Source organism: Gavialis gangeticus, unplaced genomic scaffold, assembly GCF_001723915.1.
Source record: "Gavialis gangeticus isolate Ggan-Ray unplaced genomic scaffold, GavGan_comp1, whole genome shotgun sequence".
Lineage (NCBI taxonomy): Eukaryota > Metazoa > Chordata > Crocodylia > Gavialidae > Gavialis > Gavialis gangeticus.
Window position 1 is genome coordinate 23,243,386 of NW_017729029.1, and position 18,322 is coordinate 23,261,707.

General features: G+C 38.6%; 1 protein-coding gene across 2 annotated transcripts in view; it reads right to left on the minus strand.

Annotated features, from left to right (window-relative positions):
* Positions 1 to 18,322, minus strand: part of PCDH11X (protocadherin 11 X-linked) — a 1,731,112-nt gene that overhangs the window by 473,766 nt on the left and 1,239,024 nt on the right. For both annotated transcript variants that reach the window (XM_019521370.1, XM_019521369.1), the window contains one exon: positions 3,320 to 3,518. In XM_019521370.1, the coding sequence (XP_019376915.1) occupies positions 3,320 to 3,518 (199 nt within the window). The remainder of the gene's footprint in view (positions 1 to 3,319; positions 3,519 to 18,322) is intronic.

Below are 18,322 nucleotides of genomic sequence, written 5' to 3' on the forward strand. Positions count from 1 at the left end.
AGGGCCTGTGTGGCCAAATGTCTCGGGGTGGCCACACGCGAGAGGGAGGAAGAGTGCAGGAAGCTAGGCAGCCCAGAATGAGGGCAGAGTAAGCCACCTGATAGGAGGGATCCAGTAGGGGTCCAGATGGGAGGATTATGGGGCCTAGTGTGGGGCCAGAGATTCTAAGAACTGTGATGCCATCTGTGAGGTGTGGGCTGCAGATAGCACCCCCTGGCATTGGGGTTGAGAATGGGCATCTTCCTGTGTTATACTACCAGTTTATACAAACAACAAAGTCATGGCAGGTGAGACTGGGCAGACTGCCCCACAGAGACAGGTCGGCAGGCTGGCATGAGACCTGTCCCCTAGAGGTGCCCCTTAAGGTGAATAACATGCACTGAAGAATGGGATTTAGACAAAATGCTTCTAGACATACGTCTGTATGAGATAATATTTATCACAAGTGCTCACAGGCTACTTACAGAAGTTGGACTCAGTTTTAACACTTAGTATGTGTCTTCATGTTGGCAGTCTATAACCAGCCACCAGGATGATGGACAAAACTTTAGCCAGACACTATAAAGTACATATCCAAGCCCCATATCCAAAAGAATATTATGAATTAGGAGAACTCTCATATTAAAGAGAGCTCTTTAAAGGGAACAAAGACCATGCTCTTCATCTAACTTCATAATATATATATATTTTATCCACCAAATATTTTACCTTTGACTTTTAACTATAACTGAAACAAACAGAGCTGGAACCACTTCAAACTTACCAAGTCATCCTGAATTATGTCAAACTATAAAACCTTCTGGCAAAAAAAGAAACATATTTGAACATGAAGGCTTCTAGTGTGTCAAGAGAAACTAAAACTACATTCACAGCTATTAAACAAGAAATACCTTGGGATGCTTTGCCAGATGAATTTGCTGTGTGTGCACAGAGTAATGAATTCCCAGATTACAACGCAAATGCATTCACTGATCAGTGAGCAAGACATTCTGCTGCTCCCAACTGGACTGTGATGTGTGTTAATTTACACCAATGAGTAATCTAGGTGAAGTATGCTACAATTTTATTTTCCAATGATTGTCTTTGCTGTATAAATGCAGAGCACAACTCAGTTTGTACTTTGTTGTATTGCCTGCCATCATTTTTCCTTTAGATACATACCATACTAGGAGTAGTTAAAGGACATGCAAACAGCTATGTTTTTCCAACTGAAGACATCATGCCACATAGCAATTATACATGGCAGTTAAGTTATTGAAATAAGATACAAGTTGTAGGAGAACGCATCTTCACACTGCAGAAACACTAATTATTCTTCCTATCAAGTTTAAAACTGAACTGTCAGATAATTAGTAAGCTCTGAAACAAGTGACTAAACTTTCTGCAAGCTTCACACTCAAAAAGACATCAGGTGTCTGCTCAATCCCTGTGTAGTGCAATGTGTCAATGACATTCAGTTGTCAAAGTGGATTATTATTAGACTCCGCCTGACATTTCAGAAGCCTCTTAAATGATCCATTCTTTCCTCAGAACTACAGTTGCAGAAACTGGGTTAAAAAAACCTGTAACAGCTCCAAACTTGAGCCTTGTTTTAAGTAGCAAGGGTAGCATTTATATATTGTGCCTAACCCTATTATTTCTCATATATCAATTTCACCTTTATAGCCATGTCATGGCTAAATGTATATTGCACTCTCACTATCTCCTGTATGTACTACTAATTTTGATAAAGTGTAAATAACAGACCTGAGTTAATAAAGAGAAGATACATGAAATAGTCATAAACATTTTTTAAAAAATATTTCATTGTTATTGAGTTTGTGACACCTTTCATAGTCATGTTCTGTACTTTACTTATGTTAATATTCATAAATGTGAATGTTAACTTCAGATATTTACAGATTTATTCAAAACAAATAACAAATAAACTCAACTGGAGAACTCAAGATTTGCAATGGCACTAGTTCAGTACTTAAGAAATCAGACCAAAGAGATTTCAGTATTGTTTCAAGTATCATAGCAGTGTGGCACCTTGTAAACTATTTAGAGAGGCCTGAGCTTTTATAGGCTGCATCTGATGAAGTAGACTGTACCTATGAAAACTCATGCCCCTCTAAGTGAGCTAATCTATAAGGTGCCACATTGCCCTGCCATTTGCCTAACTTCAGACTAACACAGCTAACTACCTTTCTCTAGTCAAGTACCATGTAAGTCAAGCAAATTAGACAAAACAGTTCCAAAGTTTATCTACTTAAGATCCTCAATTTATTATATGTGAATGATTCATAAAGAAAAACATTTTTGTGAGAAAATCCACAGACACTTTAAACAACAATAAAGAGATCTGTATATGTCCATGAACATTTTGCCAATACAAAAAAATCTGAAAGTTCACGAATAAATTATTCATTACAAATTAACTCACTTCTATTAAACAAATCTGAGAAATGCCATATACAACTGACATAATATCGCCTTATAATGTTATTAAGAGCTCCAAGGATATTATTAAAATAAATTAATTTTATTTCCATTGCTGAGTAAGATTTAAATTTCAAGTGCAGTCTTTGTTTAACTTGTTGGAGGCATTAGGATCTTCACTTATATTGTGAAATGGCAGAATGTGCCATTTTTCCTTCCCCAGCTTCAGAAAAAGTTGTCATAGCTACAAAGAAACTAACTGTAACAGTGACATTGCCTACCTTTTATTTATTTATTTTTATTTTTATTTTTTTCAGTCAAATATACTGTTGTAAATTGGCCCTTAACACAACTTGAAATGTCAGTTTTGCCTAGGACTTTCAGTAGTCATCACTCAGCCTCTACTGGTAGTTGTATAACTGAAGAGTATAACATATTTAGTGGTTTTCTGGGTACTTACTGCACACCATAGTTTCCCTCAGTGCAGCTCAGGGGACCTTTAATCTTTTAAGAACTGCAGTGACGTTTATGTTGCTTAGAGAGTCTTACCATGATTACAGAATGCAAAATTAGGAAGGGGAAGGGGGTAAATGTTAAAAGCTATACATTCCTTCAGGAAACTAAGATTGAATGGAGAAGACTGTTAGGGATAACCGATCCAAAAGCACCATAGGAGTCTAAGACCCTAAAACATCACAGCTAATACAGGTGCAAACCAGCAACTCAGAATGATAAGAATTATTTGAATTTTGTTACTTTTGTCTTTAAACATCAGCTGTTAGCAGCCTAAACCCTATTTCCTTGTCTTCATTTCTCATTAAACTAATCACAGCTTTAAATTACCCTACATTATACTTTTAACACTTAAGGACAAATGTGACTGGAGATCATCACTTACTGGACTCTGGGTCTGAATTGCCATCTCCCTCTGTCCGACTGTTCGGTGAAGCCTGTTCATAGTATTCCTCTTGGGGGAAACCAAGTGGCAGAGGATGTGATGTGCTAGCACTGCTGTTGAGTTCATGGTCTCCAAGCCCACTGTCACTGCAGCTTTCCTGGGAGCCGTCTGGCAGGTGAAATGTGACACGGCGCTGTGACTGCAAGTTAGGAAGGAAAATTATATGGTTTCAATCTGAATAATTGCTTAATGCATCCCATTTAGGAAATGTATTATTTCAGGTATCTGATGAGGACACATTAACTTTCTCTACAATTGTGCACAATTTCAAGCTTTCATAAATGAGTAACTCCACTTTCAAACCAGCTTCACCTGACAGCAGAGTTCTTTCTAATTTTTTAAATTATAAATCAGGATGCAAAATGAAAGATACCTTATTCTAAAGAGATGCTGCCAACCTTCAAAGGCCTTTGATGCCTTCTGTGAATCAACTTGTTGGGTTTTTTCAGCCATTTGTTATTCAATTTATTTCACTATTTATATCTCGAGTTTTCAAAAAAATATTTTTCCCAGTATAAGTTATTCCCATAATTTAAGGCCAGAAGAAAGCAACATGTTTCTAAGTGATGCCATCTCATCTTCCAAAATCAGAATAATAACAAACAACAAGCCTTATAGGTTAAAAACCCACTGACATTAAAAAAAGAATAAAAACCCTAACTAAACAAATGAATTAGAAGTAGCACCAATGGTATACCTCCCTCCTAATATTTCAGAAGTATGTTTTTTTTGTTTGGATGTAATCTGCACAGAAAAGAGCTGTATCTTGTTACTAAGGTTGGTATTTTGGAAGGGAAAGAGTGAAAAGCAATGTAGCCAAAGCAAAAGACTTTGGTACAACAAAAATATGAAGTGCTGGCCTGAGGGGCAAATTTTAAAAGTGCCCAATTCTTTTTTCCCTAGGGTGTTTAGAGGATTGATAAAAAAATCAATTTGCCTAAATTAAAAAAAAGCCCAAGTAAACAAGTTTTAGCGTTCATGATTTTGCCTTTGAAAACGTATACTTTAAGACTCAAAACAGAAGGCAATTTAAAATATTGCTGCAATGATATATTTTTTACTTTGCATTTTTAATCAATCTCATGCCCTTTTTGTATGTTGACCTGTTTCAAAATGCTTGGGTCTAATAGTGCTAGAACTCAGATATTAGATAAAAAAGAATGTAACCATAAAAACATAGTTTACAAGCTTAATGAAGACTGTCAATAAACAAAAATATTTCTCCGTAAAAATCGACTCCACCTTATTTTTTTAATCTTGTAGCTTCATATCTTCTTTAATGCCATGTAAATCAATCATTTTAACAGATTAAATATTTCACAAGTGTTATTATGTAGAAAAAAATCTTGATGCATGGTTGTTTGATGAAAGAAAATCACGGCATATTTTTTATTAATTTTGCACATGCACTTGTGTTACGTGGTAATGCTTTGGTCATTCAGTTTTACTGAATTTCTCAAGCAATCTGAACATCTTGTGGTAGTAAATATTAGATTTATTACTTCCCATGAGAGGTAACCAAAGACTAATTTAGATCATAAGTTTATCTTTATCTATACACGTGGGGAAAGGGGTTCTAACCACACATGGAGAGTTAAGGAGTTATATGCAACAGAGGGAAGCAACTATCCAGGGCAGGAATATGTAAATATACCATAAAAGCACACTCCTTATTCAATAATACACAACAAAATTCCTTTCCAATACAGTGAAATTTCTAAAGTAACTGGTATTTAAAGTATGGTTTCACTTATACAGCACTAGTTATTTGCCTTTGATTTGCTGTAGAAACACATTAGAGTAATTGCAACATTTGACCTTTGCAAACTAACCTACTACTTTTGTTGGAAGTACAGAGGCAAGAAGGACATGAAATCCACAAGTCTCCAGCATGTATTCCTGTGGATATTGAACCTTTGGTGCATTTGGAGATCAAGGGTAAGATCTAATGACAAACACAGAGTGTGAGAGACACAGAGCGGCGATTTAGGCCCCTACTCCAAATGTTAATATTGAAAAACCCAGCTCAGTTATCATCTAACCCTGGCAACAAATCCCTCATAGACTCCTAACCCTGGCAACACCTAGACTCAATGCCACTGTGCATATTCATAACTGCTCAAGTCTTGATGGGGTTAACCAGCTTGGTACAGAATCCCAACCTGGTTACAGAAATGAGATGTTCTTTGTTTAAATTTCCTGAATGGGCTCTTCTGATATTTCTACTTTTTTCTTATAACCTGTTTGGTTTACATATGGAGTTTTAAACAAGCTCTTTTACATCTTCTACTTAATTCTGCTCTGTCTGTTTCTCTCCCAGAAACCTAAGGGTGGGCACTATAGTACCTCAAACCTTCTCTATATCTATCCCAACCTTTGGTCAAATAGAAGGTATCTTGTGTCACTCAACTAGGCATTTTCAAAGCATGCCAGCTACACACGAGAAGGATAGAACTCGATTTAAAAAATCTCATCCTGACCTCCTCTGAGCTAGCCTTAATTCATCATATACTCTTTTTCTCCTTTGTTTTTTATCTTTATTGTTTACATACATTCCCTCCTTATCTACAGTATAATAGACCATATACAGTACCAATATACAAGTTCCTGAAGGAGGAAAAAAAACCCTAGGCAGTACTTAGTACAAGATCCTTATTTAGTCCATCATTAAGAAAACAAGTTATTACCACAGTTTGGCCACGGTTTTTCTCAATGTGGATCCTATCATACAGTCTGTTCGTGATCATTTCATCAAGGATGGTGATCCGTGGCAGCACGTGGCAACTCAAGGAAACTATTTCTATGAAATGTACTATATAACTAGAAATGCTCAGAAGGGTTAAACCTACTCTGAAGCACAATCTATTTCACAAAGTCATACTAAATGACATATGAACTACTCTTCTAAAGTACGTCAATAGCTAGAGTAATTTTCAAATGATATTATTCCAACTTAGTCCCAAATTTAGTTTAAAAAAGCAAAAATGAACAATCCTCCCTTCCCCACAACTTCACAAAAATCTGAAACTAATCCAATGGATGCTTGCATTAAAAATGGGCAGGGGAAACAGCTTCTTTTAAATACATACTTCTCATTGTTCACAGCTGAAATAGTGCAATATTGAGTTAGTACCTGAGCATGAAATTGATTCTCCAGGCTTACTTCCAGGTTTACTTCTATTATTTGTCCCAAAGAACTGGAAAGAAAAATATTTCTATATAGCTTAGTTGCCTAAATTATGGTAGTCTCGTAAGTAAAATAAACTACCTTAAAAAGAATGTGGGATAGATAGTCAGCTGAGGTAAAACTAAGGATGCGGGCCATAGTCTTTAATTTGACAATGTCCCTGCATAGTTTGACACACCAATACTACAATCTGATAACAAAGCAGTTACCTCTGGAGAAATTTATCAAGATAAGAGGAGAAAATGGTTATTTTTCTCATAGTACTAGTGCTGCCATTTCCTTAATTCATGCCGACATCAGGATGACAATCTGGAACAAGTCATACTAATAAAATTTTGCCAAAAGCTGGAACTATCTTCTGTCGCATTTATTTTGGAAATTTCCTCCTTAAGGCATTTCAATTTCAATTTATAAGATCACAAAATATCCTCAGACTCCAGCTGTTTTTTTCTATCTGGCTCCAAAGGGAGTGAACACAGAAAGTAGCAAGGATTGTGGTTTTATTTATTTGATTACCAAAACAAATAAACAAAAGAACCCCACCACAACAAATTTGCTTTTAATTGCTTTTAATGATGAGAAAAGAGAATCACTTTTGCTTCCAGAGACATCATGAGGGCAATCACAAATTTTGTCAGAGGTGTCATGTAGCAACTAAAAATGAATGCACTCTGTAAAGCAGCCTGTCACTGGTAGGATCAAATTATTAAAAAAAACAAAACAAAACACACTTTGCCTCATTATTCAAAGCTATATGAAGACTGATCAAAGTCTTCAACTACTCTGTGTTCAATCTTTCACAGCAATAATTAGACTGAGGCAGTGGGAATAATAGAAGAAGGGTCTCAATAAATAGTTTTCTATACATTTGGTGAGATGATTCCTGGAATTATGAACTAGGGGTTAGCTAATTTATAATCAAAACCTGAAAAAAGATAATAGGGGAAACAAGCAGATACCAACAGAGTAGTATTAAACTATTAACCTTATTATCTTCATTCAGTGAAGCAAATTAATAACATTTTAAAATAAGATTTTAAGGAAAAACAGACTTTAATGCTAGTAATTTTTAGTTTATGTTGAATGAATTACGTTCCTTAGATGACAATTCTGATTTAAACTACAGCTTATTCAAAGACATGCTCTAAGATACTATGAAAATGAATGAAAGGATTATTTTCTTCAATGTTTTGGTCTCAATGGACAAACAAATTAACTTTTTTATACTAAACCCTATTATTTTGCCATCATTATGCACTTTTTCATTTGCTAATACTTTTCATATGTTAGAGATACGTGACACGTACCAAAAGCATCTTGACTATGTAATAATTTTCAATTAAGACCAATGGTTCATCGAGACACTGCTCAGAAAAGCTCCTGAATCAAGTCATAATGTCCAGCTGAGTTCTTCCTATTTTAAGTACTATTTTACAGAATACTTAACTGTAGTTTTTTGTTCCACTTCTCTATGAGATAGATGCACAGTACCGAATTATGTTTTCAAATATTATCAGAGTAAAAAATTACAAGAATTGCATAAAAACAAACACCAAAATATATGCAAGTCAAAAGTACCCAACATCAAAAATGGGGGTGGGGGGTGGGGGGAATCACTATGGTTAGACCCAAGAAAGGAAATTCAGCATTACTTCTTCTTTGTCTAGGTTAAATATAAAGGGCTTCAATACAACTCCCAGCCCTCTTCTTTTACATATATTTTCCAGCTCAAAGCAATTCTAAAATATTTTTATTTACAGTATGGGTGCATCCAGATGGGCATGGATGTGCGCTATGTGGTGCTGCAGACACCACACCACATATGCTGGTGTTCCCTGCACGGCCACTTTGCCAAAAAAAAAGCTCAGTGGGACACATGGTGGCAGTGTGTGCCACCCAAAACTGGAGCCTGGCCAGCCAGAGCCATACTCTAGCAGCTAGCTAGGCTTCCTGCTGCAGGAGCACTGTGGCTGCTGCTCCTGAAAACCCCCAGGACCCCAGGTAAGCCTGCTGGGGCCAGCATAGTTGCTGGCCTCAGCCTCCCCTACCCCACCTGGGGTAACCTTCCACGTGCTAGAGCTCACACAGCACAGGCGTCCCCCAAGAACAGTAGCAGCAGCACAAGGTGTGCCATTGCTATTTGTCTCCAGGGAAATGCAAGTTCCCACTCATCTGGACATGCCCTATGAGTTCAAATACATCACATCAACATAGGAATATTTACAAGTCAGTACTTTAAAGATACAGTAACCCTTGAGTTGCCTTATTTTTGTTTTTCAAATTGTAATGTTACCTTATTTAGTGAAAAACAAATTTAGTTATTTTCTATTTAATTCAGTGTAAATTGAATCAAATGTAAATCTTGGCTAACCAATCGTGTCAATTTAAACCAGGTTTCAGTTTGAACTTCATGTCTATATAATGCAACAGAAGGAACCCTACCAAAAATTGCTCCTTCAACCCTGTAATTTCTGTTTGTGCTATGGGATATTATTTGCAAGGCCTTGATTTGAAAGACCTTAAAGTGATAAATAAGTGACCAGTTCTTCTGCTGCTCCAATGATCAATTATTTTGACTTTTAAAACATGTGTCTAGTCTAGTCAGTTTCTACTTGAATTTGTTTACTTCAGCTTCCAACCATTGAACTGCATTATCCTTTTCTTCTTCTGTACATACCTGTAGGCTCTGATCATGTCACATCTTTACTTTCTCTTGGGTAAACAAAATTGACAAATCTTCTTTAATATCTCATAATAAAACATATTTTCCACACTGTGAATCATCATTGTGTTTCTTTTCTCACCAAACTGGGCCCAGGATCACAGTAATGGTCTACACACACACACACACACACACACACACACACACACCCCCACTAAGATCCTCCTTTTCATTTTATTCTTTATAGAATCACTACAGTACAGGATACCATCATCACCCACCTCCCCCACCATTCATATCAGTGTAACCTCCATTCTTTGAGTCAGATATTATTTCACCTACCAGATTCCTAAATGCAGTCCTATTCCACAGCTCCCAAGTCACTGAAAAACCATTAACTTACTTTGTTTTATAACATGATGTCAGCTTAGCTCCAAGATTAAATTAAAAAAATGTACATGGGACATATTTATGTTTTGCATTAACGATTTTTCAGGGATTTGAGTATGGTGGAATATAATCACATTTAAGCAGTTCAGCGCACCTTAGGGCCTTATTATACCTTACACCATGAACTGCATGCATGTTGATCAGTGTTAGTGGTAGCTCAAGTGTAGAGCACTCATACTTCAGGCCAGCAGGGACCTGGAAAACTGAAAAGTAAGAATCCCACCCCCCTCCCATTTCTGTTTTCTCCTGTGCCTATTGCCCCCTGGTGCTCCTCCCTGCCCCGCATACTCCCAAGGCTCCGCCTCCACTGTTTAATTGTGGGTACCCACACTGTCTTTCCCATGGGAACAGGCAGGGAAGAGTTAACCTGCCTGCCCCACCTTTCACCCCCCATTGCTACTCAGTTGCTCTGCCTGCACAGGCTGCCAGTGAGTTCCACAGCCCCTGAGCTACACAGAGCCTGCCAAGCCCCAAACATGTTGGCTTCCAGTGCCCCATGCACTGTTGCACTTTGTTAAGTAGCAAACTAAAACACCTCAGAGGTGCTATGTAACAAAGTAATTTAAAGTGGAATACACCGCCAAGTGTGCAAACAGCAACACCATTAAAGCGGTGCAAAAGGGCATTTAAGTCGCTTTAAAGGCCAATTTTGTGGCGTGTACAAAGGCCCTAAGTGTGGATGGAATAGAATCTAGTCCTTTGTTTCTAAATATATCACTTGGATTTGACTGTATTCAACCATACTGAATATTGTTCAAATGCACTCACCATACCACATGTTCCAGTCAGTCCATACAACTGATCTGTCCCCATCATTATTCAACAGGTTGAAACTGATCAATCCTCATCAAACTCCAAAAGTTTTTGAATCATCTGATTCTTTTTTTGCCAGCAATGTTTTTACATTTTTTACCAGCTCCATTATAAAGATTCTGAATAACATGGGGCCTTGAAGAGATAATGTTGGGACCCATGGACAGGCTCCTCTGTTGGATGACAGTTTCCTAATTAGAGTTACTTTCGAAGATCAATCAGTTACCCAGTTTTTAATCCATTTATTATGATCTGTTTTGATTTTATAGAATGTTGTTAAAAAAATAGCTAGCCAGGTCTAAAATCTTGTCCATATATGGCAGTTAGTATAGAGTAACATGGAACAGTTAACATGGAAAAATCATTTCTAGTGTTCTGTAAATTGCAACCCTAGTTTTCTGTACATTAGTTTTTCCATGTAGATAAGGCTGAAGTCAAATACCTTATGGAAGCCTAAGTTATATTGTGTCAGTATTTTGAACCAAAATTGGATTCTCATAAAAAATAATGCATTGGTTTAACAGGAACCAATTTCCATAAAAGCAGGAATAACTGAATATTTTTCATTAGTATATTACACTGTAACTTCTTAGTAATCACTAATTTTTTCCATTATTTTGTCCAGGATCAATGTCCAGCTAACTGACCCTGTTTGACCTTTTAAAATATTGGCACAAAATATCTTTTTTTCCTCTCCTCTAATACTTCCCAAGGGTCCACACTTTGGTAAAAGCCAACATTAATACTACAGGGAGCTTATTCTCATAAACAAAATATCCAGTCCTGATGATTTAAACATAATTAACCTTAGCACTTTCTGTCTAACATTAGTTCTTGTCTTACATTATTGTGCTTCTTCCCAAACAGAACTGAAATAATTGCTAAATGTCTCTTTTCTGCACTGTGATTAATCATTTTCTACCTATACAATTATAGGACTTTATTTATTCCAAGAATATTTTCATTTGTTAATCCCTTTAAAAGAAATATTCCTTCTCTTTCTAGGAACTATACTTACTGCCTGCAAGAAGGATATTATACCAGTTTGCCAAAATTACAGAGGAGAATTTATGGGAAATCATATAGAGTTGACTGACCAGATGATGAGAAAAAATATAGATGCTTCATTCTATGTAAGATTTTTATTTCATAAAATGAAAAGAAAATATTTATCAATACATTAGTCATAGCTACAACACAATGCAAAAGTAAGGTACAATTTGAGTTTTTTATGAAAAGGTATTTTTCATTTACTTTTAAACCTTTTTTTAAAATTTGGGGTAAAAATGGAGACATAGCGACACTGTACATCACTGTACGGCACACTACAGCAACATAGCAATCATGTGGGTCTACCCATTTTAGCCTAACACTACAGTAATGTAACGTTGAAATCTGTGTGCTGTGCACATGGCTCAGTACAGGCGGTTGCTGCACCGTGCTTTAGGACTTCCAAAAGGAAGTACTAAAGCACAATGCCATAGCAATGTCACTGTACGGCGATGTGTCGATGTGCCCAACATTAATGAGACCTACCCTTCCAGGCAGCAGAGTCCATTTGGAAAATAGGAATTTTGTGCTTGTGTAAATATTTCCCTGTCAGTTATTTATAAAGGAAAACAAATACGTCATGAGCAGTTGAACTGTGTCTTCACTAGATATTCCAGAAGTGTAACCCTAATTAAGCCTTTGTAAGTAAGTAACACAGAAGAGCTTTCTGCCATCTGTTTTGTTAAGGATTGAAGATTTCTAGAGATATAATCCTTTACAGAGGTAACATGCACTGGTTAAGCTGATGTTCCATTCTTGCTCTGGAATCCTGTCATACAGCCATTAAACAAATTCATTGCCATCAATTTGATCAAAGCTATATTTCACTGACTTTCAACTAAGTAGCTAGTGGGACTCATCTCATGAACAATCTAATTCTCACTAGTGGCAAGAATTTATGTCTGATATGTTAATAATAATTTTTTCCAACAACATTTACCAATTAAATTATCATCTTTCATACTTTTCAACATCACAAAAAACAAAGAACTGAAATAAAAGAGCAAATAAAAAAGTAAAAAATATAACAACATTTATAATTTAGCCCTTGAAAAGGAGCTATTGTATGCTAATTGGATGTCAAAATGATAGCTGAAAGCACACATTTTAAAATTTAATGCATGTAAGAGATTTCAAGTTGGCATGTGATTAATTTAAAATTGCCTGTGAAAAAATATATGTACTAGTTATTCTGTTGCTAAAAGTTACTGTAGTTAGGGCTGTGAAGTAGTGTTTACTCTTTGTTTTCAGATGCTCTTAATTTACCAAATTTGTTACCTCAGGATTGCAATCTTGTACGCTTATTTTCTGATGGAATTTTATTTTATTTTTTGGAAGTATGAGAAAAAAAATTATAATTATTATTTTCCCCCTCGTTTAAAATAAATTGTCCTCTATCGAAAGACCCTGGCTTTAAATTCCTATGCTGAAAAAGAGAAGAATATATATTTTGAAAAACGTAGGTAGCATGTCTTTTTTATCCGAGCATCTTTAAGCTTAGACTTTTCAAGTGTTGTTTAAGTATGTATATTTCTTTCATTCTTCGTGCAATAGATATAGATTTATGGAATAGCATACATTGTTCCAATGCAGTATTTATTGGACCCTGGTTTTCCATCATGACAGTCAAGGTTAAACCATTAAGTGGCTGCATGATGAGACAACAAGAGCTAGAAAGACTTAAAAGAAATTTAGAGAAGATCAAAAACCCATTTGCTGTTAATTTTCTATTCAGTTGTTCATTTAAAGGTCAAACCCTTGTGAAGCAACACACATGCATGTCATTTCACAAACCATCACAAATATTCAGGAAAAAAAACCCCTAATATGCCTTCCCAACACCCCCTCTTTCTGTCTTTTTAGTAAAAGAAATAAGCAATTCTCTTTTGTCTGTACCAGATAAAAGGATCTTTCTGTAATTTTGCCCTCTGGTTTCCATTGGAAAGCAAAAAGGTATTGAATATAATTAATTACTTTGATTTATTTCATGTGATAACCAAAAAACTTTCAGAGCATGAAATTCAACCACATTACAGAGGAGAGGTGCAGATTCCTAGGCACCATTTAATGCCTCTAAGAGGCCTATGAAGCAGTGGTTCTCAACTTTTTACAACTTGAGGCCTCACTCATTAGATTTCAGGCACCAGAAGGAAAAGGGTAGCTATTATTTTTTATGGCTGTGTGAAGCTTCAGTCCCTGATTCAATTTGGCAGAGATTCGGCCCAATTTGGTGGCCAAATCTCTGAATCCAAATCAAATCAGGAAACCCTTTAATCTCTCTGAATTGGAACCCTCTGGATCAATTCGGAGAGATTTGGAAATATTTAATGATTTGGACATAGACACAGCTTTAAATGTTTTTTCTACATACCTCAAGGTACCAGGCAGCTCATGAATGCTGAGATGGTGAGGCAGATGGAATGTTCCACAGGAGCATGGGGGACTACCCAGTTCCTCAGCAGCAGACCTGGAAGTGGACCAGAAGGACCTCCAGTCCACTTCTGTGTCCACCAGGGAGCATGTGGGGGGGATCCCGCACCCCCCTGGCTCAGCGACTGGTACCTCCTGGGTCTGGGAGGCACCCAGGTTCCCCCTGCAGCCAATCACTGAGCTGGGGGGATGCAGGGGCTCCCCCTTACATGCTCACAGGTGAACTTGGAAGTGGACTGGAAGTACTTCTGTTCCACTTCCAGGTTTACCACCAAGCACGTGGGGGGCACCCTGTACTCCTGTGGGATGCTCCATCTGCCCCAGCATCACAGCATTCACGAGCCATGGTACCTTGAGGTATGCAGAAAAACATTTAAAGCTGTGTCTATGGCCGAACCACTGATTCTCTGAATCAGCATCGAATCTTCAGATTTGGATTTGGCCAAATCAAATTGGGGACAGTGATCAGAATCAATGGATTGAATTACTTCCTGATTCAGGCTGAATCTGAATCTGAATAAAACTCAGCCTGTTTTGCACACACCTGTTATTTTTCACTCATTTTTTTGACTATGGAAAAAAAATAGAGCAGTTTTCCTGTTGCAAAGAACTCAGAAAGACCACAAAAGGTAGAATATTTTTAATATTATGAATTATTATTTGAAATCTTTGGGTTTACTTTGTGAATCATGTTTGTACACCTAATGGCACTAACATTGTGTAGCACCCTAGGGCACCTTTGAAAGGATCTCAAGACTTCATGGTACCCTGGTTGAGAACTGACAACATATAATGAAATCCTTGCCCCAGTGAAGATAAGACAATTAATAACATTCAGATGGACTTCAGTATGGGATTTAATGTATAGAAAGCCTTGTATAGGTCTCCTATGTCAGGGCAAATTTTAATTTTAGTACACAGATTTTTTTTATGTCATGCTTGATATTCATGTGCATAGATGGAGGGATTCTTGCCCCTGGGTAAAAAAAAAAAGAAGAGAGGCAAAAATGACACAAAACAAAACAAAACTGATGGCCTTTTCATGTCCTAGAAAAGAAATGACAGGATTGGCCCTTCAGTAAAATTCCCTGTATTTTTCATTTGGCCAGAAGTATAAAATGAGAATATTAAAGTCATTTCTTGTGTGTGCCTTGTCATTCTCACAGTTGCCATCAATTAGCATCATTTGCCTTGCCACTGGCTTCAATTAGCACCCTTGTTCTCATTCCCAGCAGCAAAAAAGTGAATTGGCATAAAGACTAGAGCCCCACTCTCTCCTGAGTAGGTGGTGGGCCAAATTAAAATCTTCCTTTGGTTGGGGCCTGTACCAATGAAGTCAAGAGGAATATTGCCATTGACATAAATGGGAACACAATCAGATACTTACAACTCTTTCTCTACCCTTTGTTGTGTAAATAAAGCTTGGCCCAATTTAAGTTCCAGTGCTGCCCATGCTATACTTGTTCTGTGTACATGTAATCTTTAGAGATTTTATGTCTGGCACTTTTCATCAGCACTAAATGCACAGAAAATCCATACAGCCAAAAGGCAAAGGCATAATGTTTTAAATGCAAAATGTTTTAAATAGAAGGCAGTACCACCTAGGGAAAACAGATAACAGAGTTTTTCAGGTGTAAAAAGTCTAGGTCTAGTAGACTAGCTTCATCCAAGAGCACAATTTTTGTCTAGTACAGGCAACCTGAAAGGTATTGCAAAAAATGAACATGAGGGGCTGTTGGCTTTTGTGTTTTTGTTTTAATATTTTCCAGTTACAAAGTAAAATCATGAAGCATCTGCTTACAACATTATTAAATAAACTCTTTTATATCTGTGAAAGGAGAAACTTTTTGGTAGGTGTATCACAAATGAGCTCTGCACCCCTCCTGGCTACCCTCATGCCCTCATTCCCTATGAAATCAGCTATTCTGCTTTCTATTCCTTGCCTTGTGTGCCTGTCCAATCTACTCTTCTACTCTCTTTTCCTTGTTTTGCTCCTCTGCTTTCTGCTCCATGCTTTATCAGCCTCTTTGAACTCCTCTAGACATTCAGGTAAAGGTGTCATAGAATCTCAGGTGCAATCCACACAATCATACTTCCTGCCATGTGACATGTGCATGGAAGGAGGTGTTATTGTGGGATCCAGCATCAGATTCAACCATGCCTTATTGCCGGTGCAGGGGGATCATGAACTCCCACTCTCCCTACAGTGGAAACAGAAAGCAACCATGCTTTAAGTGTGTAGCGGCATTTAAAAAATGGACCCACCTGAAAGAATGGGAAAGGCTGCCTGGCAGAGAGGCAGAGTTTGTCCTAGCGGAGACACTGTAGACTCTGAGGGCAAGTGAAGCTGTTTTGGGGGCAGCCCTGTTGGAAGTGAGAGGGGTGATGTAACCCCAGCAAAGTTTTGAAATAGAGCTGTTAGCAAAAGCCCGGGAAGGGCTCTGGGCTGGGATTGGCTGAGAGGCTTGGATAAAAGTGGGGAGCAGTTTTCCCACAGGAGGAGAACAAGGGAGAGAGAGAGGGGCTGAGGGACAGGCTGGAGACCGGAGACAGAGTCTCATCGCAGTGGTCCCTTGGAGAGCGCCTGGGAGTGCCCTGCAGATGCAGCAGCAAAGGGAGTGATACGGTATCCAGTTCCTCTCTCTGGCACGGGAGCCTGTGGCGGCAGGATCAGAGAGAGGCTGCTTATGTGAGACTCCAAGCCTGGAAAGACCTGCCTGCACCCTGTGTGGCTGGGTGAGCACAGCAGGGCTAGGTGGGTGGGACTGCCAGAGTCTGCCCTGTTTTCCCTGATGGGTGAGGGGCTCCAGGGGCAGGCAAAGCCCAGGGGCTGCATTTGCAGGGGCTGTGAGGCTGCGCGGGACTGGAGACATGCTGCAGCCTGCAGCTCAGACACTGCTCCTTGCTGAGTCAGGGAAGGGGGTCAAAGGCAGGGGAAGGCTGTCTTGCAGGGACTGCAGAGGAGGAGCTGCCACCTGATGCCGGGAGACCCCTGCTGCCCGGAGACCCCAGGAGCACGGAGACGGACATCAGCACCAGGGAGCGTTCACAGACCATGTGGTGGGACACAGAGTCCCGCTCCCTGAGACACCCCACCAGGGGCAGTGCACACAGGATCACCAGCACACCGTGTGCAAGTGAGAGACTGTGTAAATAAGTTCTTGAGGGTTTATTAGTTGGTATATCAATGTGTTTATTTAATGGTTATTTGTTATGTTGTAAATAATTAAATCTTGTAAATGTTTTGAGAATTGTCTGCAAGGATGCATGATTGTAAGGGGAGGCTCTCCTCAGGAGCACTGCAGCAGCTTCCCAGAGGGGCTGGACAGGGCTACTGGCTACCGGGTACCCCAGGATCCCACTATTCAGGTGAGGACATGTGTAGTGTCACGCCCAGGGTTACAAGTATAATGTGTAGTTGGGTGACCTGTGTCACCTGTTCCCTCCCCGGTCTGTCATTTACCACACAGAAGCTGCCCATAACACGAACGGCTAGTCTACTAGACAGACAACACACATGGCACAGGCTAGCCCTAACTGTTTTACTTGAATTAAAATATTCAGCATTTCTGTTTTATCTCTGTTCCATTTTTAATAAAAGCGTTGGGTTTTGATTTGATTAAAATCAGAAGTTTACATTTGCAACACTGTCATCTAGCTTGTAGCAATATGTAGGGTAACCCATGGAGGACCAGCAAGCCCACTAGATGAATAGTATTTAAAAAACAACTAAAATATATTTAAATGTATTTCTCTGTGTATATTACTCAATAATTAGAATATGTATGGGTATTTGTATATATATGGAAATTTCATAGATTTCATAGACATTTGGGCTGGAAGGGACCCTGGAGGATCATTGAGTCCAGCCCCCTGTCCCAGGGGCAGGCAGTCAGAAGGGATAATAGGATCCCAGCAAGATAAACATCCAAATGTCTCTTGAAGACATTCAAAGTGGGTGCTTGAACCACATCCAGCAGCAGTCTATTCCAAACCTTGGGGGCTCAGACAGTAAAGAAGTTCTTCCATATGTTCAGCTTGAATCGGTCGCAAAGGAGTTTGTGACCGTTTGATCTTGTCATCCCTTAGGGCGCTCTGGTGAACAGAAGTTCCCCCAGATCCTGGTGAACACCCCTGATAAACTTATAGGTGTCCACCAGATCACCCCTGAGCCTGCACTTTTCCAGGCTGAAGAGTCCAGGCTCTCAGCCTCTCATCACAAGGTCTGTTTTCCTGACCTCTGATCATGCATGTGGCTCTCCTCTGCACTCTCTCAAGCTTCTCCATGTCCTTTTGGAATTGTGGAGCCCAAAAATAGATACAGTACTCCAGCTGTGACCCCACTAAGGCT